At 41.6% G+C, this 27,748-nt stretch overlaps 1 protein-coding gene across 1 annotated transcript; it reads left to right on the forward strand.

The window, feature by feature from the left end:
* Positions 1-5,434: 5,434 nt before the first annotated feature.
* SERPINB5 (serpin family B member 5) lies at positions 5,435-27,414 on the forward strand. Its single transcript, XM_036876774.2, has 7 exons — positions 5,435-5,655; positions 11,533-11,706; positions 14,489-14,626; positions 16,360-16,477; positions 18,771-18,913; positions 22,965-23,132; positions 25,689-27,414. The coding sequence occupies exons 2-7, from the start codon at positions 11,539-11,541 to the stop codon at positions 26,079-26,081; spliced, it is 1,128 nt and encodes a 375-aa protein (XP_036732669.1). The 5' UTR covers positions 5,435-5,655; positions 11,533-11,538; the 3' UTR covers positions 26,082-27,414.
* The last annotated feature ends 334 nt before the right edge of the window (positions 27,415-27,748 follow it).

Here is a 27,748-nt window from a genome sequence, read left to right on the forward strand (position 1 = left end):
AAATTTAATATGAAATGTTAAATATATACTCCCCTCTTCAAAGTCTTCTCCTCTTCTCTTACTACTAGTAAATTCCACATTTTTTCTTATTTTTTCTGTTCTCCTGTTGCTGCTCTTTGCTGTTCATAAGAGACACAGACCTAAATGTAGAAAGTGAAAATTGCACATAAATTAGGTGTGTATGTTTGGGTGTATTTGTGTGTGAGTGTGTATATGAGTGCCAATGCTTCTTAATTCATCTCACGCTTAAAGACTATCAAATTTTCTTCCACTTGAAAAAATAATCTACCCTTTTCCTCCTGCATGTCTTCTACATAGGTAAAACTAATCGCTTCGAGCTTTTTAACCTCACTATAGCTTTTAGGGAGTAAAAATCATAGTAGTTAATATCTATTGGACACTTATTGGTGGTAGGCGCTATTCTAAGCACTTCACATGCATTATCTCATTTAGTCCTGATTATAATCCCATGAGGCATTGCTAATGTCAACCCATTTTAAAGATGAGGAGACCTAGGCAAACAGATTTAGTAATTTGCACCAGGCCACGGAGTCAGTAAATGGCAGAGCTGGGAACCAGTCAGTCTCATGCCACATTCAACACTCACCATCGGACTGCCTGTGTCAGTGGGGCCTGGACAGACGCCTGTGATTTTGAAAGTGTGATCTGTGAACAACCAGTTCTGAACCACTGGGAGGGATTCAGATTCCAAGGCCTAAGCACACTGAATCAGATCTCTGGGGATCTGGGTCTGGGAATGTGCAATTTAGTTGCACTTCTTGTCCCCCAGCCCCCCAAGATTCTGACTCACAATGGTGTTGTAGAGCCAGTAACTTAAGTATTTTGATCTAAATGGGTGAAAAAAGAAACTTTTGATTGACTTACTATGATTTTTAATTCTTTATGATTTGAAATATTAAAATAGCAACTGTCTTTCCTGGAAGTGGCACCAATTGCTTTCATAACAATCATTGTGCCAAATAACTGCTCTCTACTTCTAAATATCTGCTCACATGTCCTTTCACAAATTGAAGACATGCTTATTTAACATCGAGGGTGCAAGGTGCTGTGTGGTTGTAGGAGGGAGAGTAGGGACGTGTAGATGAATAAAGCATGGTCCTGCCCTCCACGTGGCTGAGGGTCCCTGGAGGCACTGGCTCACGTGCACAGGCTATGTGGGTGTGAATGAAAGGATACAAGTACAGGACAGGGATCAGTGAAGAAATGTCTGGTCTCAAGTTTCCACACTGAGAGGACTTGAAGCTACAACAGGCAAATCCCGGAGTCCTCCAGGTCTGGGGGGCATGAGGACACTGGGTGGAAAGTAGTACCTTCAATCTCATTTCGGGAGGCAGGGACTGGAACTCAGGAGTTCTCTGAGGAGCCTGGCACTGTGCTTTTCATGCATATGTAAGTTGATTCATACATTTCTCCATCTCCCCCCAAATTCCTTGCAAGCTTCCTTGAAAATTTCCCAAGTGAAGCCAGTTGACGTCCTATTTCTGAATGTTGTAAATGCCTACACTCTCTCTCTCTCTCTTCTCTGGTGCTGTCATTACACAGACCTAATGCTTACAGAGCAAAACAAAGAGTGCTTCTCTTCCACACAGTATGTTCCATAATCTACAGTATATGAGTGTATTTAGTCTCAGAATAAACACAAGAGGATGGTATTTAATACAAGAATGTATTGTATTATCGATACACCTTGGGGATCTAAATACGGAGTCTGGTTCCACCATTTACTAGCGTTGTGACAGGAGAAGATACTCAGTAGCCCCGTGCCTGTTTTTCCTCTTTTTTACTGATAAGGTGGAATAAAAATAGAATTTAGGTAAAATGGTTATTATGAGGCACGTAGCAGAAAATCTTACATCACTTTAAAAAATGTGCACACAAGCCGTGGTGAGCTTAAGTTTCGCCACTTGGAAACAAGGGAGGGGGACTTGGTGGTGGCCGTCTGGAGCTGACGGCTGGCTTCTCCCTGCCCGGCGCTGGTTGCATCAGGTAGCGGGGCGGAGATCCGGGCCCGCGCCTGCGGGAGCCGCTGGGCGCCGCTGCGGAGGGGGCGGCGGCGGCGGCAGCCAGAGGCTCGTTGTGGCCACTTGCGCCGCTCCGGGGCGGGATTCTCCGCAGCCGCTCCTGCGCCCGCACCCCGCGGGGCCCTGTCCTCCTCGGCTGGGCCCCTCATCTCTGGAGGGTGGGGCTGTTGCCTGTCTCGGATGTGATGACGGCTTCCGCTGGGTCGGTGGGAGGTCCTGGACCTCATCAAAGGAAGCTCTGGAATTTCTACTTCTTAAGAAACATAGTGTTTTTTTTTTTTTTTTTTTTGGAGTTGTGTAGCCTTCATTGTGCAGCACTGTTAGTAATTAATTGACTGTCGCTGAGGCTGATTATGCAAAGACCCACTTGTGGCAGATAGCTTTTCGACAGTAACTTGTCAAGAAACAAATTTTTATAACTGTAAGAAATGCTATAGAGTGACTAGAAAATTTGGAAGATAAAGGAAACTATAGAAAGACAATAAAAATCACCTTTTATTTCACCAGCCAGAAAGAACTGCTATTAGAATTATTTTATTTTAGAAATATTTTCTTTAAATCTTTTAGGTATATACACATACACAACATACGTAATTTGTTAATATAAAAATCAAGCAACCCTTAAGGGTATTACAGTAGAGACAAAAGTCCCCAAATAAATATATATGTTTCTTAACTTAGTGTTACACAACTTCATCTTGCGAGTTTTACTGTTCCAAAACATATATTTAATTATTTCCTTACTGATGGACATTCAGTTGGTGTCTAATTTTTCTGTTATAAATAATGTTACCATGGACATTTCTATACATTAATCATTGATATTTATTTGTAATCATTTCCTTATGAAAGATTTCTATAAATTGTGTTATTGGGTCAAAGGAGATGAATATTAAAATGGTAATGTGTGGTCAAATTATTTTTCAGAAGAGTTGATTAATTTGTATTCCTACCAGCTGTGTTGAAATTCTTATTTCTAGTGGATATTTTGGAAAGGTTGTATTTTGATTCTTATATTTGTTCCTTTGTCCTGTAAGAATTACATATGAAAAGAAAATTATGAAAATATGCAAATATTTGAACAACTGAATGAGAAGTCACCGGGTTGCACACATCTATTACTACCTCCTGGATTAAAATCCAGTCATTAGTGAACTACTGTGTGTAATTTTTATTTTGTTTTTGTGTCACATCCAAAGCATTTCATACTATTCATTTTCAAGAGTAATTGAGTCTCGTTTTGGCTGGACAAAGGCAGATTTGTTTCTCTTTGACATTTAGCTCTAAAAAGAACGTAAGTGCAACTGCCCCATCCCTCATCCTTTTCTCTTAGCAGGATTCTGAGGCCCAGAGAAGTTTCTTGCTGATGATTAATCCCCAGCCAGCAGGGGAGTATGGCTCAGAATCAACTCCGACGTAAATTCTCTTTCCCGTGCTGTCACCTCCCTTTTCTCTGCATCCATTAACCAAATCTAAGTGATTAGATATTGAATTTTCTGCTTGGATATGCCTTTACATGCAGTGTAAGGATTCTAAAGGCAAATCACCTCCCTTATGCTAATTGGTTGGGGTGTAACTCTGGGGTCTTATTTTCTCTCTTTTTTTTTTTCTGTCTTACTTGGGTTTTGTTTGTTTTTCAAGTTGCCTTATATATTTTTTGTGGCTTCTTCTTCAAAAAAATTTCATGCAAGTAATTTTCCATAACAGGCCATTATTTAATATAAAATTTATCATAGACAGAATTTTAGGTTTCTCAAAGACCAGATGTTGACAGGATAAAAAGCATGAAAGCATGTGAAGCTGTTGGATTCTTGAAATGGACAGAGGGTCCAGGTGGATAATTCTGCGGTTTTGAAAACTTTTTTTTTCTCTCAGAAACTCTAAGGTAAAGTTGCCTTATCTTTCCTCATTCAGTTTCTCCACATGTGGGAAGGATGGAACAGTCCTGATGGACTTGGTGGGAGATTTTGTCTGGTGATTTCTGTGAATTGTTGGAAATGTGCAAAATTCATGTTAGTCCTGTTAGATGGAGAGCTGTCATATACATCGAGAGGAATCATGCCTGTCAGTGGGGAAAAAGTAAAACTTGATGATTTGTAGGAATCTGGGGAGAGTGCTAAAGAATTTGTGGCTGAAATTTAACTTCTTGGAGAAGAAGAGAGAGAAAATGATTCTAAGCGTGCTGTAACAAAGCTCCTTTGAGTTGTTCCTGGGAGTGGCTGGGTGTGTCAAGCCATCCCTGAGCCAGAATCCTGAGTAATCAAGTTATAATGTTTGCAATGTTTCAACCTATAGCTAAGGAAAAGCAACAAAATAGTCTCCTAGGTTATTAAATATTTGGGCTGATAATTACTTTTGTTGAACTAGAGGAAATTATTGTATGATAAAATTGTATGATGAATGAATGAATGGATAACTCACTCTTTAAACTGCATTTCTTCCCTCCCTGCAGAAAACCCTATTCTTTTTAATATATGGTCAATAATATGGTTTTTGTGACCAATAAAAGAGAGAGGAGAAAATTATAGATTATTTTTGAAATTATAGGGCAAATACTTCTTCCTACAAATAAGTATATCATCTCCCACTGACTATTTTTAAATAAACATTTATTTCCAACTGTCAGAATTATGTTCAGCCTTCCTTGGGTGTTGCTGAATTCATGTCATTGCAAGTGTTTCTGACAAGGGTAGACAAACACTGGACAGGAGTGTGGAGGAGGGAATTCAGATATCAAAAGGACGAATGGACACAGCTCTCTGATTTAAGGGCAAGGTTCGGTCAATCTTAGCTTGCCAAAATGAGTCGCTCTTATTCATATAGACAACAAGCATTTATTGACTGCTTACTGTCGATGAAGTCCACACTAAGTGCTGGCGTTACAAAAATGAATGAGGCTTGGTCCTTATCTTTAAGATACTCACAGTCAGATAGAGGAGACCATACCATAAATACATTATTATGAAACAATGTGATAAATGAACAATTGGGAATGTTAGGTGAGCTCTGCAGAGAAGCAGTTGGCTCAGTTTCAGGTCTTTTCCTGAGAACAGATTTGTTAGGAAGGATGAAGGAGCTGCAGGGAGGCTGGAAAAAGTGGAATGCGCAAAAACAGGCTCTGCAAAGAGATTTCAGAGCAAAACCAGGCAATCTTAACCACCAGGAAGGCCATCAAATAGTTTCTTCCTTCTATTTCCTGTACTGTTTCACCTTCCCTTCCATGCGGGCTACTAGGGTTACCCGTATGTATATACGTATGTACGTATGTATGTATATATGCATGTATTTAGCTCAAGGCAGGATCCACCGACAGCCCCTTCCTGCCTGAGCACGTCAGAGGCCTTTGGAAGCTGTGCAGACAAAAGCAACTTCAGCTTGAATCAGTTTTTTCAATCATGGACAAGCAGCCAAGAGGCATGAGTAAGAGCTGAGCGTGCAGAAGTGGGAGGGTCAGAGGAGGGTGCAGGCTGGGCGTGGCGGCAGTGGGCGTGGTGCTGGGGTTCAGGTAAGCCCCCTGCTTCTGCCTCACAGAGGCTGGCTTCCACATCTCGAGGGCCTCCTGCGCCGTGCATCCTCTTCCCTTGCCGTGCGTGCAGCTTAGCTGTAACTCCAGGTAAGCCGAGTGCCCGTGGCAGGGCTGGTGATTTCTTTCGAGGGGAATTCTTAAAACAAAAATAATTATTTGAGCTGACTCAAGATGGTGAACAAAGTCCACATAAGTGGTTCTTTTCAAAGATAAGCTCTTGGCATCAGTACTGTTGCCTATCACCCTCCCAGAGCTTTCGGAACCAGGAATGCCATGTAGGAAGCAAAGTCCCTTACCCACAAAAGGTAAGAATATGAAGAAATAGCATGGCTGGGAGGTTCTGGTGGTGGTGACGCGGGGGCGCAACAGCGATTTGGGGAGGAGAAGTATTTCTGAGGACATAGTCAGCCCTGCCATGTAATTCAGAATAAATTTTGCAGTGCTAGTTTCAGAAAGGGTGTGGTACCCAAAACCGAGACAAAGTATTAAAGCTTTTGACTGTCTGGCTCACCTTCGCGGTTGGCCTTGTGGGGGGGCTGAGATTCAGACCTTGGAACTGCTGTACTGTTTGTCATTTGAAAACATCAGTCAGGGCGCATTAACTCGCAGCATATTTTTCTAGGCTGAACGTGTTCTCCCTCCCTATTTCTGGGTCTCAGGATACTTGAAAGAAGTTCCAGGTTTCAAATGAGTATTCTTGGGCAACTTTTCAGATAGGTTGGCTCATAGTTTTCTTCCTCACAAGCGGTATAATCTTTATGACTTCATTTAAGCATATCCTAGGAGAGATCCCCTGAACCTGCCAGGCTGTGCTGTAGGCTCATGATCAGATCGGGCTGAGATTCACAGAGCTACGGGGTCTGAGACAACCCTGAGCTCAGCCCTTTTTACTCTGCAGGCGAGGAGTAGAGATTCACAGAGGTGAAGCCTATGAACTGTGTATGTGCCAAAATAAAGTAAAATTCAGACCTTCAGACTCACAATTCGTGGACTTTTCTATGACACCATGGTTACTCTTAACAGCTTTTTTACCTCCTACATCACTCAAGAGGTTTTGTATAGAATTAGGTGGACCCCAAATCTCAGTCCCCACCATAGGTACAGTTGTTTGATGGGTTCCTTGATGGGTGGGTGGAGAAAGGATTGTCCACATGACTCACAGGTTTATTGCTTTGCTTCTTAAATGCCTTGAAGGTGGCCACTTCAGTCCCTCTGGGCTGTGTGTGACTTTGAGGGTACGCAGCCTCAGCAATATTCAGCACCCTGGTTTGGCGAGTCTGGCTTCATTGAAGCATATCATAGGAAAGATCACCTGAACCTGTCAGGCTGTGGAGTTTACTGCCCGACAGCAGTGGGATGGCTCAGTGGCTGAGATCAGGCTTCTCAAGAAATGGGGACAAGTGGGACGTCTCAATATCTGAGCAAAGCAGAGGTTCCTGCCATAGGAAATGAAGCAATTGACCTCATTACTAATAGGTGCTTCGCCTCTTTTCTGCTAACAAAGCACTTTTAACATGTTTACTCATTTATTCCTCAGGACACTTTTTCACACAGCAAAAGCTGCAAGATCGCCTAATCTGGCTCTGACTTTTGCCTCCCGAGGTTAGAATGGGGAAAGCGGAGGCTGTGTTTGCATTCCATTATAGTTATTATAACAGGCAGGGTTTCTCAAGGCATTGCCGGAAGACCAGCGGCAAAAAATGGCGATTTTTTCACATTTCTCTTCATCTGTAACGTGAGGCAGGCCAAGCCAAATGATATCCACTACAACCTGACCCAGTGAAAAATTAGTTTTTAAGGAACAAAAAAAAAGACTATACACAGAGCAGTGTGTGTGTGTGTATGTGCTTGCATGTGTGATCGATGATTTTTAGGTAGGTGAACATATCTTGTTCAAAACATGTCATGTCTGAGAGAGAAAAGGGCACTGTTGCTAATGTCGGGACAATGGACGTAATACAGGACTGTCCTATGCAAACAGGGATATATGGTCGATCTATTCATGGGGTCTCAGCAATATTGGTGAATCTGGTGAGTCTGGCTATAGCTTGCTGTCAGGCAGCAGTGGGTCTCACTACTGGTCTACAGATGAAAAGTTGAGGACTATTCATTTAGATGCAATTAAAAGCTTTAGAAGTCTTTAAGCAGGGCCAGTGACCAGCTGAAAGTCTAGAGAAGTGAGCACTTGGCTTGTGTGTCTTTGTTCATCTGGTACCACGTGCAGGCTCTGAATTGTGTCATTTCTCTCTGGCACACATTTTTTTGATACGTATTTTTAATTGAAGTATAGTTGATATATAATATTATATTGGTTTCAAGTATACAAAATAGTGATTTGATGGTTATACACATTATTAAATGCTTACCCCAACTAGTGTAATTACCATCTGTCAACATAGAAAGATGTTACAGAGCTACTGACTATATTCTTTATGCTGAATTTTCACCCATGACTAATTTACATTATGATTGAGATTCTGTGCCTCTCTATCCTCTTCACCTATTTCACTCACCCACCCTAAGGTAACCAACAGCCACTTCTCAGTGTCTATGAGTCTGTTGCTGTTTTGTTCGTTTTGTTTTTAGATTCCACATATAAGTAAAATCATGTGGTATTTGTCTTTCTCTGTCTGGCTTATTTCACTTAGTATAATATCCTCTAAGTCCATCCATGTTGTTGTAATTGGAGGATTTCTTTCTTTCTTTTAGTTAAATAATATTTCATTGTATATATGTACCACATCTTTTTTATTCATTCATTTATTGATGGACCCTTTGGTTACTTCCATAACTTGGCTTTCTAAATAATTTGGTAATAAACATAGGGGTGCACATACCTTTTTGAATCAGAGATTTTGTTTCTTCAAGTAAACTCCTAGAAGTGGATTACTGTGATTGTACGTTATTTCTATTTTCTAACACACATTTTTGCATGACCAACTCCTGCTTCTCCTTTAGGACTCTCCTTTAGTGTGAGTTGCTGAGATGTCACTGCCTCTGAGGAGACCTCGCTGAGATTTATACTGTGAGGGAGCTGTCTCCCCTGGGGGCTCCCATGGTAATTTGTGTCCCCATCAAAATGCTCATCACACTGATCACACCTATCATGCCGCTCAGCTGACGGCTGCTTGGAGGGAGGAACCATGTTGTGTTCACCTTTGATTTCTAAAAGCTTAACTCAGTGCATGACACACATTAAATAAAAGCATTATAATATTAATAGTTTGCAGCATAAATGGCAGAAAGAGACCAAGAGCTTCTTCAAGTAGGGAAGATATCTTGGTATGTCTAAAGGGGTAATTCAGGACATGCAGGAGTTTGGAACTCTAAAGGCTTCTGAGCGAGCACGTGCCAGCAGAGACACGGCTCCCGAGAGGCACGGCGGGGAGGTGTGGCTGGAAAGTGCCTGGCCGGAAGTGAGTGCCCGCTCTGGTTTCACCACTTTCACTCCCTGTGTGGGTGGCTGGGGAGAATCACTGCATCTTTGTCTGCCTCAATTTCCTCATTTGTGATGAAAGGGCTCCGAGCCAGAGTAGATCCATTATAAGATCTTGTCCCACTTGAAAGGTTTAAGATTCTAGGGCAAACTGCAAAAATGGAACTTACCTATAAATTCTTACAACTTTTTGTTTGTTTGTTGCATTTATTTTACTCTTTGACTTCCATCTCACTTTTCTCTCGTTAAAATCAAGATGCTTTTAAACTTTAAAGAGACTAGAAGATGTAGTTTCCTCCACATGGGTGCTGTAAACAAAATTCTCTTTATTTATTGTAATTGGTAGAGGGTTTTCATGAAAACAAAAGTTACCTCTGTAATGAAGTGATAATAATATGAAAAAATATTTGCAGCAATTTTAACCCTCTGAATACAAGTCATTAGACATGTAAATTGTACCCATAGGTTTTACTCTTGTACCCATACTTTTGATAGCAAGTTACTATACAAAATGGTTCATGATGCATTTTCCTGAGTGTGTATCACTAACATTTGCTGAGATTTGTCCAAATGCTTTGATTATCTTGCAACACAGTGAGGTGGAAACTGGCTGTGGCCAGTGTCACTCCTTCATCCATGCACTAGTCATCCGGGGATAGTAATATCTGTCTATGTCCCTTAGTAACTTGCTACCTTGGGTCAGGCAGAGCCCAAGGAGTCCATGGAGCTCAGCTCTGCTCCTGGAAAGGATGCCCTGACTGCTCCCTTTACTGAGGTGCCTTCAGGCCTGATCTTAACTCCTGGACTAGAAAGAAAGGCACACCTTTCACTAGAATTGCAGTTCTCAAACTTTTAAAACTCAAGACCCATTTACACAAAAGTTATTGAGGATCCCAAAGAGCTGTTTTTAAAAATTTTTTTTTAAGTCAGTTATATCCATCATTATATACTAAATTAGAAATTAAAACTGGAAACATTTTGAAGTACTTATTTACTGGTTCATTTAAAATAAGGCAACCGTTCCATATTAACATGCTTAACATTTTTATGAAAAATAACTTTTCTGAAGTAAAAAAAAAAATGTAGGGAGAAGAGCATCATTATTTTTCACTTTTGCAGCTCTCTTCAATATTTGCTTTAATAGAAGACACGTCATATAACCTCTGACAAACTCCACCGTGTATCTGTGAGAGATTCAGAGTGAAAAGGCAAATAATGTCTAAGCATTATTGCGAAAATAGTTTTGATCCCAGGGACCCGGGCAAGGGTCTCAGGGACTGCCAGGGACTCTGGAAACCACATAGAGAACTCTGCATTAGAATACAGCATTCTCAGACAAGCCAGGCGCCCACTCACTGCTCCATACTTTTAGCTGAGGCTGCTTTCTCTCCCCTCTCATCTTTAACTCCATGATACTTGTTCATATGACGAGGGTAGCTCTACATTCTACTCATTTATTTTTCTACTCATCTGTCCAAAGAGATGGCACACTCAGAGAAGCAGGGACTCCGTGGATCCTTCTAACATTGTGTGTAGTGTCTCCCACATAGTAGGAATGTCCTAACAACAAAAACAGTAACAGCTTCTGTTGATTAAATATTGCTCTGTGCTGGGTACCCTGCTGAGGCTTTACCTGCTGTCTTAGTCTCCTAGGGCTGTCGTAAAAGCACCACAAATTGGGTGGCTTAAAACAACACAAATGTATTCTCCCACAGTTCTTGGAATGCTGACATCTGAAGCCGTGGTGTCGGCTGGGCCATGTTCTTTCTGCAGGCTCTAGGGAAGAATCTGTTTCCTGGACTTCCTCTCAGTTCCTGGTGTTGCCAGCAGTCCTCGGTGTCCCTTGGCTTGTAGAAGCATCTCTCCGATCTCTGCCTCTGTTGTCACGTGGCCTCCCCTGTGTGTCTAAACACCATCTTCCCTCTGCACGTCTGTCTATGTTTTTTTCTCCTGTTCTTATAAGGACACCATCGTCTTGAATTAGGGCCACCTTAATGACTGCCACTTGATTAAATCTGCAAAGACCATTTCTGAATAAGATCATATTCACAGGTGCCAGAGGTAGGATTTCAACATATCTTTTTGAGGGGACACAATTCAACCCATTACAATTACTAAATATCAAATTGAACTACAAAAATTTTAATTTTGTATGGTTTAACCTAAATCAATAGAAACAAAGTGGATAAATAAAACCAACTGATTTTGATCAGTGCTGTCAAGGGTTCTGACCACTTGTGGAAGAGGGCTGACCTTGAGGCTCCTGAAAGTGGCCATCATGGCCGAGCAGGTCTGACTTTGGAGGTTCTGGGTAGAGCTGTATACACAGAAGACCTCACATGCTGGACCATCCGGATCTTGGGATATTTGCTCTCAAGTTTCTTTGCCACTGGCTTTTAAAATTGCATTTACTGAAAGTTCCTTCCTCTCTTCTTTTGTTGAGTAGAACTCTATTGTGTTGGCTGAATGCAGCTGAGAACACTGTAAAGACACTTTGGAAATAACCTCACCCTTGTGTTTTGTTCCAGCCCACAATGGATGCCCTGCAACTGGCAAATTCAGCTTTTGCAATCGACCTGTTCAAGCAACTGTGTGTAAAGGAGCCAGCAGGCAATGTCCTCTTCTCTCCCATCTGTCTCTCCACCTCCCTATCACTTGCTCAAGTAGGTGCCAAAGGTGACACAGCAAATGAAATTGGACAGGTAAGTCCCGCACTTTTTTTCCTACTGGGAGTGGGAATAGACTTATTAGAACACATAAGCAATGCCTAGGGAAGAACAAATTGGCCCCCATGGTCAGGACAGAGAGGTGCACCATTTCTAGCACTCTTGCAATATTTTTAAGTGTGAAAGCTCATTATATGTCCTACAAGCCACGTTCAGAACAGGTACCGTGTTGTGATGGAGAGTCAGGGGATCTGCTAGGTAATCACATGATTTCCTTGAGTGGCCTTCTGTAAGTTACATGACAATTTTATATCTGTTGTATTATAGGGATCAATCAAGATGGGGATTATTAAACATTCTACTGCAAATACTCTGACCAGAAAGAGTATAAATCTATGCCCACTGTCTTATGCACAAAATTTATTTACAGTATCATGTTTTAAGAAGCAGACTTGACTGTATTCTGCTTTATAATATATTCCATCCTATAATATATCCACATCAGATAGGTAAAATATATCCCTGCTTATTTCAATACAGAATAACATTTTAAATGATCTACTTTCAAGTGACAGAGATAAATAAGAGGATGGATTGTGCTTATGTTTGGGAATACTCCCTGGGGCTTGAGCACCCCATTTTAGAAGAATGGCCTAAGATGATGTCACACACACATGTATATAGGTGTCTATGTGTGTATATACAAATATTTATTTTGTTTTACAAATATATATTTGTAAAATATACATATATACAAATATGAATATATATATATATATATATTTAGAGTTTCTTTTCCTTTTTGGCTATGATTGACTATCTTTGTAAAAATCTTAGATCTTCAAATGAGATGATTTTTCCAGATTGTTACATTTTAAGTCATCATTTACTTTTTTATTATTATTTTTAGTTGCAGTGTAACAGACATATAACATTATATTAGTTTCAGGTGTAGAACATAATAATTTGATATTTGTATAATTACAAAATGGTCACCACAATAAGTCTAGTTGTCATCAGTCACCATAAACAGTTACAAAATTAAATTTTTTTCTTGTGATGAGAACTTTTACTCTCTTAGCAACTTTGAAATACACATTGCAGTATTGTTAACGATAGTCTCACAGTCTTACAGGTATATCCTTGGCCATGCTGCACACTTCATCCCCAGGACTTATTTACCTTGTAACTGGAAGTTTGTTCTTTTGGCACCTTTGACCCATTTCTCCCTTGCCCTGTTTTTACTTTTAGATAGAGAGGTGAGTGCCCTGCTGATTCCAATCCATTATTATTGTTAGGTTGCTGGTTCTAGGTTCCACAGAATCTTTCTTTCCAAGAGCTCATAAGCATTTAAAAAGGGAACATCTTCCTGTATCCATAAATCCCCAGAAAATATGACCCATGAAATGTTATTTGGTTCAGGAGGAAGAATTTACCCTTGAAATTGCGGGGGAATGAAAAAGAAATTTCAGCTGTGAGAAGAGGAGCGTCAGTTGGCGTCTGGGCTCCCCCAGCCGGTGATCCCGACGCTGTTTCCCATTCCCTGTTGCTCATCCCCTCCCATCGAAGGACGGACAGAAAGGAAGCTTCCTGGTGGTGCAATTGCTCATCAGTAATAATAGCAAAGGTCTTTTCAGTCCCTGCAATTGTCCCCGAGTAGTAGTTACCTGAGTTCTTTAATTTGCTGACTTTTTATCTGTCATTGGGCAGGAGAGTTATGTGCTGCCTCTGACCAGCCAGTCTGACCCTGCAATACCGAGGCTGTGTGACTCATTGGTGCCAGGGTGCCCATTTACTGGCATCAACCCGAGGTGTGGCATCAGGGCACAGTTATTATTGTTGGGAGTGAGGGGAGAGTCAGCTTATGCTGACATCTCATTTTGAGGTACCACAAAGGTACCATTGGAACAAATGGAAAGTTAGAAACAAAATAAAAGGATATAAGCCCTTTAGAAGATAGGATTCTCATTTTAAGTAGCTTAGAATATTACTATAAGAATAATTATTAACATTTTGAATCCATATGATCTTTTAGATGCTTATGTACAATATCTGTAATCCTCAAACAACTCAGGAAAGTAGCTATTCTCAGTCCATTTTAAAGAAAGTGAGACTCTGAAGAGTTGGGCAAGGTGACCATGTCTAGTAGGTACAAGCTGGGATTCAAAGGCAGGGCTTCTGACTCCAGCCCACCTAGAGGAGCCCCCATTTATGGTAGTGCCTTCCACAGATGATGCGTTAGCCCATTTGGCACTTTTTACAGCAAGGAAAGGGACTGGATAGACCCTGGCTAGAGACCCTCTGTCTTAGAATCTGATACCTGCCTAATGACTGTCTCTCTTGGTATTATTAATCTCTCTCTTCTGGTCTCTAAATTAGATAGAAATTATAACCCAGCTTCATTCTTTTCCAAGTTTGGAAAGGCTTCTGTTTGAGCATCAGAAGCATAGTCTTGAAGAAAGGGCAAATTTTCCCTATAGTTAAATCAAGAGAAGAATATCTTCACGGAAGTGTTTCTCAACTGGGGACAGTTCTGTTCTCCTTGTCCCTTTCCCTGGGGATATTTGGCATTTTTGGGTTTCATAATGGAGGAAGGAGTGTTACCCACCCCTAGTCGGTCAAGGATAGGCTATGAAACCCCTGCCATGCCCAGGATGCCACCGCCACAAGAGCCCTCCAGCCGGAAATGCTAAGAGTGCCAAGGGTGAGAAGTCTTGCTTTGTGGGGACAACTGAGCCAGGAGCCTCTGCCTCCGAGGAGGCTGGCCGTTCCATATCTGCTGCTTGGCAAGAGGGTAATGGAATTTCTCTTTTCATAGGTCCTTCATTTTGAAAACGTCAAAGATGTGCCCTTTGGATTTCAAACAGTAACATCGGATGTAAACAAACTTAGTTCCTTTTACTCACTGAAACTAATCAAACGGCTCTATGTAGACAAATCGCTGAATCCTTCCACAGTAAGTGGTTTAAAGCAATTAGCAAATATAACTTTTTACCAGGAATGGCATTTTCCCATGGTTAGACCCACAAGTTTGTTTTCACTGAAATATACTTCTAGGATGCTCACTTATGATTTGAGCCTTTAAAAAAATCAATCAGTCATAGTGGAGAGGTTGAATATCACAGGGATCAATTGCCATCACATCATCCAGCTCAAATATAGAGGGACCTGTGGACTTCTTTTCCCTATCAAACCCTCATAAATCCCACCCTTCTCTTAGCTTCCTCACTGAGAGAAATGGAAAAACGGGGTTATTAACTCTCTAGTAAATGTATCTCTGGAGATTTCGGGTAGCTCATGATTTAAACCCCTTTCTCCTTAAATGACAAGGCATATGGGACAACATTTCAAGTTCTCCACCTCATTTGTTTATCCACATAATGTTTTCCTGATGATTCTCAAATTCAGTAAGAAAAATAATAACTGGATGAATTAACAGTTTCCATCAATCACCAACTGGTTTTATTGGGTATTTATACAAGGTAGCTCTGGGTGGTGGTTTCAGCCATTTCTTCCTATCATCTGTGGTTTTGCTAGTAATAGTACAAACAAGTGTGGTCTGAGGAGGGCCACCTGCATCAGAACTACCTGGGTGTTAAAAGTGCAAATTCCTGGCCTCAGATCGCAAGATCAGTAGGGGTGGGATTCAGGGTTTAGTATTTTTAACAAGCATTACAATTAGAATCAGTGGTATGTGCCTTATAGGGCTACATTTCTAACTTTTATGCACAGATAAATCACCCAGGGATCTTGTTAAAAAAAGCACATTCTGATTTAATGGTCCTGGGGTGCGGCCTGAGATTCTGCATTCTAATAAGCTTGCAGGTGGTGCTGCAACTCTTGGTCCTTGGACCACACTTTGAGTAGCAAGGGTCTACAGATTCTCTTCTAGTGAGGATAAGATTTTCTGCTCATAGAGCTCTCCTCTGTACATTTCTTCTGTTCTGAGACACACACGTGTGTGTACACACATTTACATTTTAATGTTTCTGATATTGAAATCCATATTATAATTGTTGTGTTCATTTAGTGTAGTCTATCTTTTTATCCCCAAAGCTGATATTAAATTGATGGAGGCATCTAATAATTGATATGGTCATAGAATAGAAGCAACGAAACACTTAATACAAAAAAATTCATGGATTTCGACAGGAAATTTCAATTTATAGTGTTACAAATTTTTTTTTTTTTTTTTTTTTTTATTGAAGGGTAGTTGACAACAGCATTGCATTACATTAGTTTCAGGTGTACAACACAGCGACTCAACATTTATATACATGATATTTCTAGGTACCAGGTATCACCATACCAAGTTGTTACAATATTTTGACTATATTCCTTATGCTATACATTACATCCCGGTTACTTATTTATTTTACAATTGGAAGTGTGTTTATATATATATATATTGTGAGGGCATCTCTCATATTTATTGATCAAATAGTTGTTAACCACAACAAATCTCTGTATAGGGGGGTCAATACTCAATGCACAATCATTAATCCACCCCAAGCCCAATTTTCATCAGTCTCCAATCTTCTGATGTATAACGATAGTGTTACAAATTTTAAAAGTTATATTCATAGCCATAGACATATAAAAATTGTTTTGTTAGGATTGTGGAACAACGCAGTGGTTTGACAACAGCCTTTGAGTACTCTGTGATTTCATGAACTGGATGTTTTTCAGGAGTTTATCAGCTCTACGAAGAGACCCTATGCAAAGGAAATGGAAACTGTCGACTTCAAAGATAAATTGGAAGAAACGAAAGATCAGATCAACAGCTCCATAAAGGATCTCACAGACGGCAAGTATCTTTTCTTATTCTGCTATAAATTGCTAAGTAAACAGACTCTGCCTTCTCATGAATCTTTCAGCTAAGCATACAATTGAACATCTGGGGAATTCCTTGGGTTTTTTGGTACACAAGTGCTGGTAAAATTGTAATATTTCCAGAATATCTTGTCTGACTTTAGTGCATCTGCATATCAACAGGCGTTCCTCAGGGGTGGAGACCAGTAGTTCATCTCCATATCAGTGGGTAATTACCTGGGCAACCAAGGGCTTATCTGAACCTGAGAGGTTAGGGGGAGTGCTGATTTTGCTTCTGCCAGAGCAGGAAAAAGAGACGGCCCTGGACTGCAGTTTGTAAGCAATAAACAGGTTTTAAACTTTATTTCTCCCTTTGACTGATTTCAGTTTTAGAGGTATTTTGTCCTGGGATTCTCTCTCTCCAGAGTTACAACAAGCTAAGTTTTTGCCCAACAAGCCATTAAACCACTTGGATTTCTGAGCATTTCCTGCATCAAGCTCATCCCTGGCAGACATTCCTGGTGCTTCAAAGCTGGACTTCTTTGTCGGCTCCTCGCTGTGCTGCGGCATGCCCTCCGGGAGCCTCTGCTGTGCCTCAGTGAAGTATGGCCCTGGGCAGGTCATGAGGCCAGTTTTTAATCTGGAAGTGCAGGCCATGCTATGACTGCAGAGTCACTAAAGGCCTAGAGTCCAACCAGCCACTGTCACTTATTCACTGAGGTATTTGCACAGGGAGCCTCAGTTTCCTGAATGTAAAATGGGCCATATGTTACCTGGTTGAATTGTTACATGGTTGTCCTGAGGATCAAGTTAAATCATATTTACTAACAAATTCTGCATGATGGCTAGGAGAATATGTGGTCGCTATAGATATGTATGTCCACACACAAACGTATACATACCTATTTATTATCAAATTGAAGTTTCTTTGGCTTCCTGTGGAAAGAGAAAACTGTTATAAGTAACAGCAGGTAAAACACAATTTTAAAATTTATAAGCAGAAAGCAGCTCTTGTCTGAATTGCTATGTAACAGTTTCTCTTTTAGAATTGTTAAATAGTTGTATTGTCTTTCCAAGAGCCTTTGTTTCAAAATTCTTCATAAACGTAAAGGTTTTCTGGAGACAGTAGTTAAGTGAAAAGACATCTGAATTTGGAATTAGAGGCTTGAGATTTAAGTTGGAGTTCTGCCACTTGCTGGTCCCCTAGACCTCTGGCCTTCTGGTTTCTTCAGTAACACAATCACATGATCACACATTCAACCCATTGTAGGACATCGGCAGGACCCGTTACACAATATGCAGGCCCTGATGCAAAATGAAAACACAGGGCCTTTTATTAAATATGTAGTAAGAATTTTAAGATGGTGCCAGCAGAGAATTAAACCAGTGCAGGGTCCTTCACACACGGTTGCAGATCCATGAAATGGGGCCTGAGTGTGGTATGAGGATCTGAGATACTAGGTAAATGAAAATCCTTTGCAAAAAATCTCAGTGCTATTCAAATGTGAGGACTTCATTTTATTGAGCCATTGGACTGTTGGCATTGTTGGGGATTTGAGCTCCGTAGTAATCACAGCTGTGATCAAGCTCTTGGCAGTGATTATGACCTTGGCGCAAGCAGGCTGCCTGCAACTGTGCAATTTCAGGCAGGAGAGGAGAGCACTGTCCTGGCGTCAGCCCTGCTTTCCAGCTGAGTGAACCAGAAAAGCTACTTGGTCTCAGTTTCCTCGGTGATAAAATGGGGATAATGACCTCTGCCTTACAGAGTCCTTGTGAGATAGTACATGTGGCTGAGCGTGGAGGAAGCCCTCATGCGTTTTCATTCCCGAGCACAGATGTTGGAGTCAGATAAACCCAGCCTTGAATGCTGAACCCACCCTTGCTCATGTGTCATCTTGGGCGAGTGACTTAACACCAAGTCTCAGCTTCCCCGTCTGTAAAGTGGGGAGAAATACGCGATCTGTGCACATGGTATGTCTAGCACGTTGCCTGGCTCTGGATAGGCATTCAGATGTGGCTGCTTGTGTTTTCCTTTTTCTTCCTCCTCCTTTATTTTCCCTCCTTCCCGCCTTCATTGTCTGGCTCAGGTCTGTTTGGTGAGCCTGGTTGTGGCAAAATAGAAGGAGAGAAAGAGGTCCTTCTGAAAGGAGAAGCTGGGGCCGTCGAACCTTCCATGGTGTGGCCCCAGCAAGTGTTAAATACCCAGTGAGAGGACAGGCATGTGTATGTCAGATGTGGTTTGGAAGAATAACCCTGTGCAATTTGTGGTTTCCTAAAATTGTTCACAGGCCACTTTGAGAACATTTTAGCTGACAACAGTGTAAATGATCAGACCCAAATCCTTGTGGTTAATGCCGCCTACTTTGTTGGAAAGTGGATGAAGAAATTTCCTGAATCAGAAACCAAAGAATGTCCTTTCAGAGTCAACAAGGTATGTGGGGCAGCATGTCACGGGATCTCTCTAGATCTGAAAAAACTGTAGCAGCAGAAGGGATGGTAGCAATTCACTCCAGTGATCAAAGTGAGGGCTCAGGCAGTGGTGTGCCTTTCCTGAGATGAGCAGTTGGGAGGGAAGTCATAGAAAGAGAACCAGAATCCAGACACTCTCTTTTTTTTCCCAGAATGTCGTCAGGGTCTGAGCTGAGTGAGATCTTACAGAATTTATAACCCAGTGGGTAAAGCCAGATCACCACTAGACAATAGCTACACATATTTGGGACCATTAGCAAGAAAGAAAAAGAAAAGGAAAGAAACAAACCAAATCCTGACATCAGAGGCTTTTGGATCATCACAAAACAATGACCACTTGGGAATCTTGTTCCAGGTTAATAAGCTCCTCTGTGATGCCGTTGGTCACTTGTTCATAGTGAAGTAAATGGTTCTGACATTTTAATTTATAGGATCCTTTGAGGTACTTGTTAGTTGTGAAGGAAAAAGTATAACTTACTCATCTGCCGTGCTGGGGGTCATAATTAGAGACCTATGTGGTGGGAAAGGCTTATTTAACACTGTTAGGTGAATATTGAAGCCCTATTCCAGGTCAGAGATAATTCATATATATATAAGTTAAGTCCTCCATCTATAAATGAAACCAAAGAACTGAGACCGGAAAATGGACCCATTTCATCAAAGGACCTAGGAAGTCCCAGGAATCGATATGATCACGTGATTTGGTCTCCTTTGATGAGATCTGGCTTGAGCCGACTCAAGCCTGTTGCTTCAGTTAGCACAACACCTGGGAGTCGCCTATCCACCTCATGGTTCCTGCGCATCAGCTGTAGTTTTCAAGTTTCTCTCAGCATACCTACCATTAACCCTTCTGTTTTTGCAAACTATTATAATAGCACCTTCTTCGTGCCAGAATGCGGGAAGAAAAGACCTTCAAGATACAAGCTATGCCTGAGTGAGCTGGTCTGGTTTCCATTTCCATTACTTTTTCTTTTTGCCCTTGGAGTTTTATTCTTGTTCCTCTCTACCACCTCAAGTGTGCTTTCCACAGGGAAATCAAATTATTTATTTGCCTATCTAGATCTCACTAGTGCATGGGCTTTTTAAGGCAAGGGTACTGCCTTATTCATCTCGGTTTCTGTAATTCCTGGCCCAGTCCCCCGTATATTAAGGTGCTTAGCAAGTGTTTGTTGAATGAATGACCGATCCCTAAGGGTTAGTTTGATGCAACAGTCAATAGCAAACAAAATTACCTGTGAGACCACAGTGGGTCTCCATGCAAGATCCACCGAACATTTGCACTGGGAGAGGCCAGTGAACACTGACTGTGCCCCGGTGTGTGTGTGGGGAGGGGGCCAGCTCCTTCTTCCAATTTCTCTCCCTCAGTTTGGCTTCCCGATTGCAGTGGTCTTCTTAAAGCTGCCTTTGAGGGCCGGGACTGACCCTGCACACAGGGGCGTGTCTCAGACACCAGGCACAAAACGTTAGATTCTTCAGACTCTGGAGTTTTCCCATACAGGTCCTTGAGTTTTAAACATGGCTTTTGACTTTCTTAATATTGCCTTTTATGGAGCTGAAGTGGAACGAGACTGTATACAGCCTCTGCTGTGAGTGGGGGCTGTGCATCGGCCCCCTGACCTCCTGACATGGAGTGTCCCCCAGAGTATTTGGCTGACGGTGGCTCTCCTCCCTGGGGAGGGCTGGCAGAGGGGCCCTGAGCATGTGCAAGTGAAACCTGAAGCATGCTGCTAGTGGTGCCTCTTGTGATGGCTGCAGGGCCCGCCCAGCACACCATTCAAACCTTATAATAGTGAGTACACCATGGACTTTGTGCCCACCACCCTCAGATTTGTAGTGTGTATACTTAAGAAAGTGTTCATGGGTGTCTTTTGCAAAGGGAGGTAGAAGGTGGGCTATTCATTTATTCTCATTATCAAATCATAAAGCTAGGTCATATAGCTCCTGGAAACTCAAACTCTAGCAAGAGACTTAATAAGGATTTGAAATTACTGATCTCTCAGTGGTTCACCCGACGAAGCAATAAAACGCCACTCTAAACAGCCTGGGGACACACCCTCCTTTTGATCACAGAGGGACTACCTTCCCTTTGTTTCCTTTGAATTGCCTTTGTCAGCCCCTGAACTTTTTGAGTGATGTTACTAAATCTTTCTCTGTCCTTTGGTGTCTCCTTTAAGGGTTGGACTAAATTGTTGAAGTTGTATTATTAAAAGTTTAATATAGTGCTGACAAAGGTGGATACACACACACATTAATGTGTGTGTGTGTGTGTGTGTGTGTACTATATTTTCTGGGATGGTCTTTAGTTTTCAGTAGATATATCTCAGCTTTTGTTTCAGAAAACAGGATTATTGTATCCATATTCATTGCTGATAAGTGAAATAAATGACAGTTTTCTGGTGGCCACAACTATTATGCAGATTTAGAAACCATTAGCACTCTAACTTGATGGAGATTATAGACAAATCTCTATCTTCTTTAAAGGAAATAAATGGAAGAATTACCAGTTAATTTCAAAAATAATATGTTTTTCCATCATAATTTTGTTTTTGATTATACATAGAGTTGAAGACTTCAATTATTTACCTACCAAAGATTTGTAGCGAGTCACTGCTGTGTGTGGGGATATACCAAGACCATAACACATGGTGTCTGCCTTGACTACAGTCTAGTTGGGGTGGGGGTGGAGAGAAGTCAGATAAATATTTCTAAAATGAAGCAAGTGCTACAATAGAGGTATGTTCAAAAAGTAAACTAAGTAAGGTCTAGTTCTGCTTGGGAGAGGTGTTGGGGAAGGTTCAATTTGTTGTTCCAAGACCCCAGATAAAAGTTTTACTGCAACATTATCCCTGCAGGCCTGATATGAAGTTTGAAAATCTCCCCAAAGAGACTCAATTAATAGGCAAATATTCCAGTGGGAGGTATAGATCAAGATAAATTACTCTCAATTACTAGCAGTCTTTTACTCCTTAGTATGAATTAATTTCCCTTCAGATAATCAGTCATCTCTGTAGCAGACACAAGGTCAGATATTAAAGGGGATAGAGAGAAGAAAAGGCCTAGGATGCTGCCTGAAGAGAAAAGCCTGAATGTTAAGATCTTTTTAGAGGAGTGGAGTACATTGGGCCTAGAAGAGACTTAGAAATAATTTTCTTTGTTAACATTCTCACTTTTTAAAATTGTGAAATATTTCAAGCATATAGAAAATTATGGAGAGTAATAGAACAAACATCAATGTGCCAAACAACCATCTTTGTAAAATATTTATATTTTGCCTCCTTTATTTCAGATATTTTAAAGAAAAAATGTAGAACAGGCGGCCCTGCCCTGTGCGGCCCCTCCTGTCCTCTGCAGAGTAATGGTTGTTCTGGTTTCCAGCTCTCTCATTCCACTGACAATGAAACTGAGGCCCAGAGAGGTTATCTGACTCACTTCAGGTCGTAGCTTCTGTTCATGTCACATTTGAGACTAAAATCCAATTTTCTAATCTCTAATCCAGTCTCTCTCCATAGGCTCAGCTCAGAGTAGGTGGCCAGGCAGGGAGGAGGGAACAAAGTGTGGGGTGTGTGTGTGTGTGTGACAAAACCAAAGGTGAGCAGAGGACAAAACAAATGTGATTTTGTTCTGCTCTAGGCTAAGTTTTTGTTATTGGGTATTTTATTAGGAAAAGCTATATAAATGCATATGTGGGTTTGCATTAATGTTTTATGTAAGCAAATCAAGTATTATATATAGTTCCTATAATACATAATATGTGGAATTATAAAGCATGTGAAAAACTTTTCAAAGGAAGTCATAAACTCTTTGCGGGACACTCTTTGATGGTTGGGTGCAGTAGAGTTGGGATCCCAGTGGATGGGTCGTGAAGCCAGAATGATCTGTAACTACAACAAGAACAAATTATATGTGTGTACGTGTGTGTGTGTGTGTGTGTGTGTGTGTGTGTGTGTGTGTGTGTGTAGTAATGCTTATGTAAATTGAAAAGCAAGCCATCCAAATTTCTTCTCCTTTTACAGACAGACACCAAACCAGTGCAAATGATGAGTACAGAGGCCACATTCTGTATGGGCAACATCGACAGTATCAATTGTAAGATCATAGAGCTGCCCTTTCAAAATAAGCACCTCAGCATGCTCATCCTGCTACCCAAGGACGTGGAGGATGGGTCCACGGGTCTGGAGAAGGTGAGGAGGGAGGCGGGTGTCCACAGAGGTGCCACCTGCTGGTCCAGAGGCCTGTGGACAGCGCTGTGGGAGGCTGTGCAGAGTGGCCACGGTCCTGCCTCTTGCTGAGTCACCTCCAAGAGTTTCAGGGTCCTTTCTGTGCCTTCCTCTTTCATATGAAGTGGTTGTTTATTGAATGGTAATGTTAAAACAGCCAATATTCATTTGGCACTTCCCATGTGCTGGGAATGGTAAATTCCCTGCTGCGTGATCTCATTGAATTCTTGCAACAGGCCTTTGAGTCAGAAACTATGACCACTCTCTTGCTTACCAACGAGGGAACCGAGGCACAGGGGTAGGTACCTGGCCCGTGGTCACCCGACTCATCAGTGGTGTGTGGAATGGGAATTAGAGTCTAGGGAGTTGGAATCTGTATGGACTCCAGGCCAGAGTACCTGACCCGAGTGCGGTACATTTGTCACAGCTGATGAGCCAGTATGGCCTTATTATTCACTGAAGTCCACAGTTTGTCTTAGGGTTCATTCTGTGTTGTATACTCAGTGGGTTTTGGAAAGTTCTTCTAAGGCATATGCATAAACGAGACCTGATTGTGCTCCAGCCTTCGCACAGGTTGTTAGAGGCGCATGGGTTAGACAGCAACAGAGGTTTCATCTGCTAGGGGCGGGCATGATGTTTTAGCTTCCCCTCTGCCTCCGTCAGCCATCCCCTCCCTTCCCACTTCCCAGCTTTCCTCACATGGGCCTGGGCCCTGGGCAGGAAGGAGGGCCTTGCTGAGGAACCCAGGAAGGCCCGGATGTTCCAGGGACGGTCTGACCCAGTCCCTACCTACCCCCCTGCTTCAGTCGCCGTTCTGTGTCATCCCTCACTTTATTCAAGGAGTTATAATTCCAGCCTTCACGGTTCTATAACTGTTCTCTCTCTGTTTTACTCCACTTCATTCCTTGGCCTCATTTTCTCCTATAGTTGTCATTCAGCCACCTTCCATTTTACTTAAAATACCCTCATATCTGTTTTTTTCTTATTGGAGTTCAGAATGAAGGAAAATGACCTTCTGAGTCTCAGAAAGGGATGTTCAGGAATATATACTCTATTAGTCTCCTACGGTTGCCATGATACAGTACCACAAACTATGCGGCTTAGTTAAAAGGAATTTATTCTCTCCCAGCTCTGGAGGCTAGAAGTCTGAGATGGGGGGGTCAGCAGCGCCGGTTCCATCTGAGGGCCGTGAAGGAGAATCTGTCCGGGCTTCTCTCCTACTGGCCATCTTTGGTTTGCCTTGGCTTGTAGGCACATTACCCCAATCTCTGTCTTCATACAGCTTCCTCTCTGTGTGTCTGTGTCTGTCTGTGTGTCCAGATTTTCCCTTTTTGTAAGCACCCCAGTCATTAGGCTAGGGTCCACCCTAGGGACCTCATCTTAATTAATTACACCTACAAGGACCCGATTTCCAAATGTCACCTTCTAAGGCATTGTGGGTTAGGAGTTCAGCACATGAATTTGACCCATAACACATGTACAACAGAGGAGAAAGCTTTTTTTCCTTCCAAGGAACCTTGTTGAGTTATGGATTAATTTTCTCCCCTCTCTTCTCTCTCAGATAAAAAATGGGCAAGAGAATATACCTTTTGGCTCAAAAAATTCTAGTCACTTATGACAATCTTTTGGTCCTGATCATTTGTCTAAATGAAATAGTATCCATTGGAAAAATAACCTCTCATAGATTAGTGAGATAATCCAATGGTTCTTTCACCCATAAAAAAACAAAACAAAAAACAAAACCAACACACTGGAGACCAGCTTGTGACCTTGTCACCCCCCTGGTTTTTACAGATTTCACATGAGTGACTTCAGGGCAGGGTTGTCCCACAGCAGTCACAGTCACGGTGTCGCCATTGTCTGTTGTACAAATTTTTCTCCTGTAGCTGGGGGAGACCGGAAGGGTGGGGAGCAATTTAAGATTTGCTCAATCAAGATTTTTATGACTAAACTATTTTAAGTTTTATTGAATATCTCTCACTTTTAAAATAACCATCTGAAATGGAGATATTCATCACCTATGATCTTAAACAATGATCATAGATGGTTCAAATTCTCATTTTAAGAAGAGTTGCTTTAGCTTTGAGTTATTAAATTTGATGCCATGCCTAGTACATGAGTATTCTGGACTTCCCAGAAGAGAAATGAAAATAAGCATTCAAGAAATGTTATGCATAAAACCCTTCTAATTTTATATTTATTTAACTGTTATTTATGCAATGAGTGCCTGATCCATGCATTTGTTTCTATAGAGCTACTCTGTAATTTAAAAGAAATGCCCTTATACATTTCAGAGCACAGGGAGCATCACAGGGTGGGGAGGTGGGGAACAAGGAGAGGTGGTTGGGTGGGCCCTTTATGAGAAACTAGTCAAAGACCAAAAGTGCGGGACCGATTCCATCTCTGATGGCCCATTGTACTGCTTTGAAACTAGGCTCACAACGACACATTGTGTTTTTCATCAAGGGCAATCTTTTACAATTGGGAGTAAAAAAATAATTTCCTTTCTTCATCTTTCAGGTTGAAAAGCAACTCAACTCAGAGATGCTTTCACGGTGGACCAATGCCAGCACGATGGCCAATGCCAAAGTCAAACTCTCGATCCCCAAATTTAAGGTGGAAAAGATGATCAACCCCAAGGCTAGTCTGCAAAACCTCGGGCTGAGAAATATCTTTAATGAGAATACATCTGACTTCTCTGGAATGTCAGAGACCAAGGGAGTGGCCCTCTCCAATGTTATTCACAGAGCGTGCTTAGAAATAACTGAAGATGGTGGGGAGTCCATAGAGGTGCCAGGATCACGAATCCTGCAGCACAAGGATGAGTTCAATGCCGACCACCCATTTATTTACATCATCAGGCACAACAAAACCCGCAGCATCATTTTCTTTGGCAAGTTCTGTTCTCCATAAGTGGCAGAACCCAGGTTAAGTCCCACCTGACTTTTCTGCAAATTCTGCATCCAGAGAATCACTTTCTAAATACGATAAGTTGTTATTATTGCTGGATCAGGGGGCGGCTGGTACTTGTCCTATGCAGCCCTCACACTAAGAGGCCCTTCCTTTGCAATCTTTTCTTTTGTTCCCTTTTCCTCCCTATATAAGACCATGCTTTTAATGAAAAAACATCACCTTAGAGGAAAAATATGTATTCATTTTTTGTCACACTATCTAGCGTTATTGGCAGGAGTACAGTCTTCCACAGAGAAAAGTCCTGTAAGGAGGATCTGGAGGACTTTATTCCTAGAGTTGGGCCTTCCTTCACTGGGATACAGAATGTTCCAGACATTCTCACTTCCCAGAAAGACTGGAGAAACTGTGGTATGTGGGATCTGTTAAACTTTCCTGGCTCCCGTGAAACTTGGGCTCATATTCAGGCTTCTGTAGGTCTGCAGCTCCTTAGGCTAAGCCCCACAGGACAATGGTTTCTTCAAACTCTTGAGATTTTGGATTTTAGAAAGATAATATGTTGCACACAGTACCTGTTATGGAATTCCACTGATGGGGTCTAGAACAGCACCTTAATGTTTCTGCCACACAATGTAATCAAACAAAATGGATAAAGCTGCTTAGGTAGCCACAGTATTAGGTTTGGCTGCCAAGTGAGTGTGCCAGCAGCTTATGAAAAACCTTGTTTCCAGAACTTTCTGAAAACTTGGAATGTTGGAAAAGGAAATGCAGACCTATAGTAGCTGAAGTGCAGTACCTGAAGGGAGGTTCAGATCTTATTAGAAAGTCACGTTCGCATTTGTTAGACTGCTCCACATGGCCATTTGGTCGGCCATCGACCCCTGGCAGGGAATTCTGACTGGACGAGGTTTTGCATGTCAGACGACCAGGGACTTAAAATGCACAGCAACTTCCATACTAGGCGACAAAAGAATTTTGTGAGTGTTGAAGGAACTTGTCTCTTTTCTGATGTGAGAGTGGGAAAGGGAAAGGAGCTTAATGCCTTTAGAACTTATAACTATTATCTATGGAGGTGCTTAAGCTGCCTTGACATGTATTTATTTTCAAAGCCCATGGGTTTAGTGCTATAGATGGCTGTTTGGTAACTGACATTAGTAATAATTTTTAAAGGTGTTCTAATAAGTTATCTGTGTTGCAATTTCACAGATGAATTCAAGACCAAAAGAGCACATTTACTCTGGCATTCACTGTAAATAGGTTCAACTCTCTTCTTGCTCCGAAGGTTCAGTGTCAAATTTCTTTTATGCTATTGACAATAAAATAATATTGAGCTACATGTCTTGTTTTTTTTCTGTGAAGCTGATTCATTGTTTTGAAACAGAACCAAGCCATCCATTTATATAAACACTCTGTACATAAACGCTTTTTGAGGGGATTGAGGTAGAATAAAAAGGGATAAGAACAATTTCTGTACCCGTTCCCTGGGCTTCCTTTCTTCCTGCCCACCAGCTGGTGTCTTTCTCCCTCCCTTCCATCCGGGGAGTGCCAGTGTGATGTCCAGCTAGTGCGGAGGGAGACGAGAGGCCTGGTAAGGAGATGTGCAACTTCTCTCCAGATTGTCCCATTTTGGCCCAAGCCTCAAATCTGATTTTATTAAGTAAGCTGCATAT

Source organism: Manis pentadactyla, chromosome 6 (assembly GCF_030020395.1).
Source record: "Manis pentadactyla isolate mManPen7 chromosome 6, mManPen7.hap1, whole genome shotgun sequence".
In the NCBI taxonomy this organism is placed as follows: domain Eukaryota; kingdom Metazoa; phylum Chordata; class Mammalia; order Pholidota; family Manidae; genus Manis; species Manis pentadactyla.

What these genes read in the sequence shown, in the direction of transcription:
- SERPINB5 (XM_036876774.2), top strand. Translation starts at nt 11,539, where the DNA reads ATGGATGCCCTGCAACTGGCAAATTCAGCTTTTGCAATCGACCTGTTC. An exon ending in AATCGCTGAATCCTTCCACA is followed by an intron (nt 14,627 to 16,359) that starts GTAAGTGGTTTA and finishes GATGTTTTTCAG; the next exon opens with GAGTTTATCAGCTCTACGAA. An exon ending in GGTCCACGGGTCTGGAGAAG is followed by an intron (nt 23,133 to 25,688) that starts GTGAGGAGGGAG and finishes TTCATCTTTCAG; the next exon opens with GTTGAAAAGCAACTCAACTC.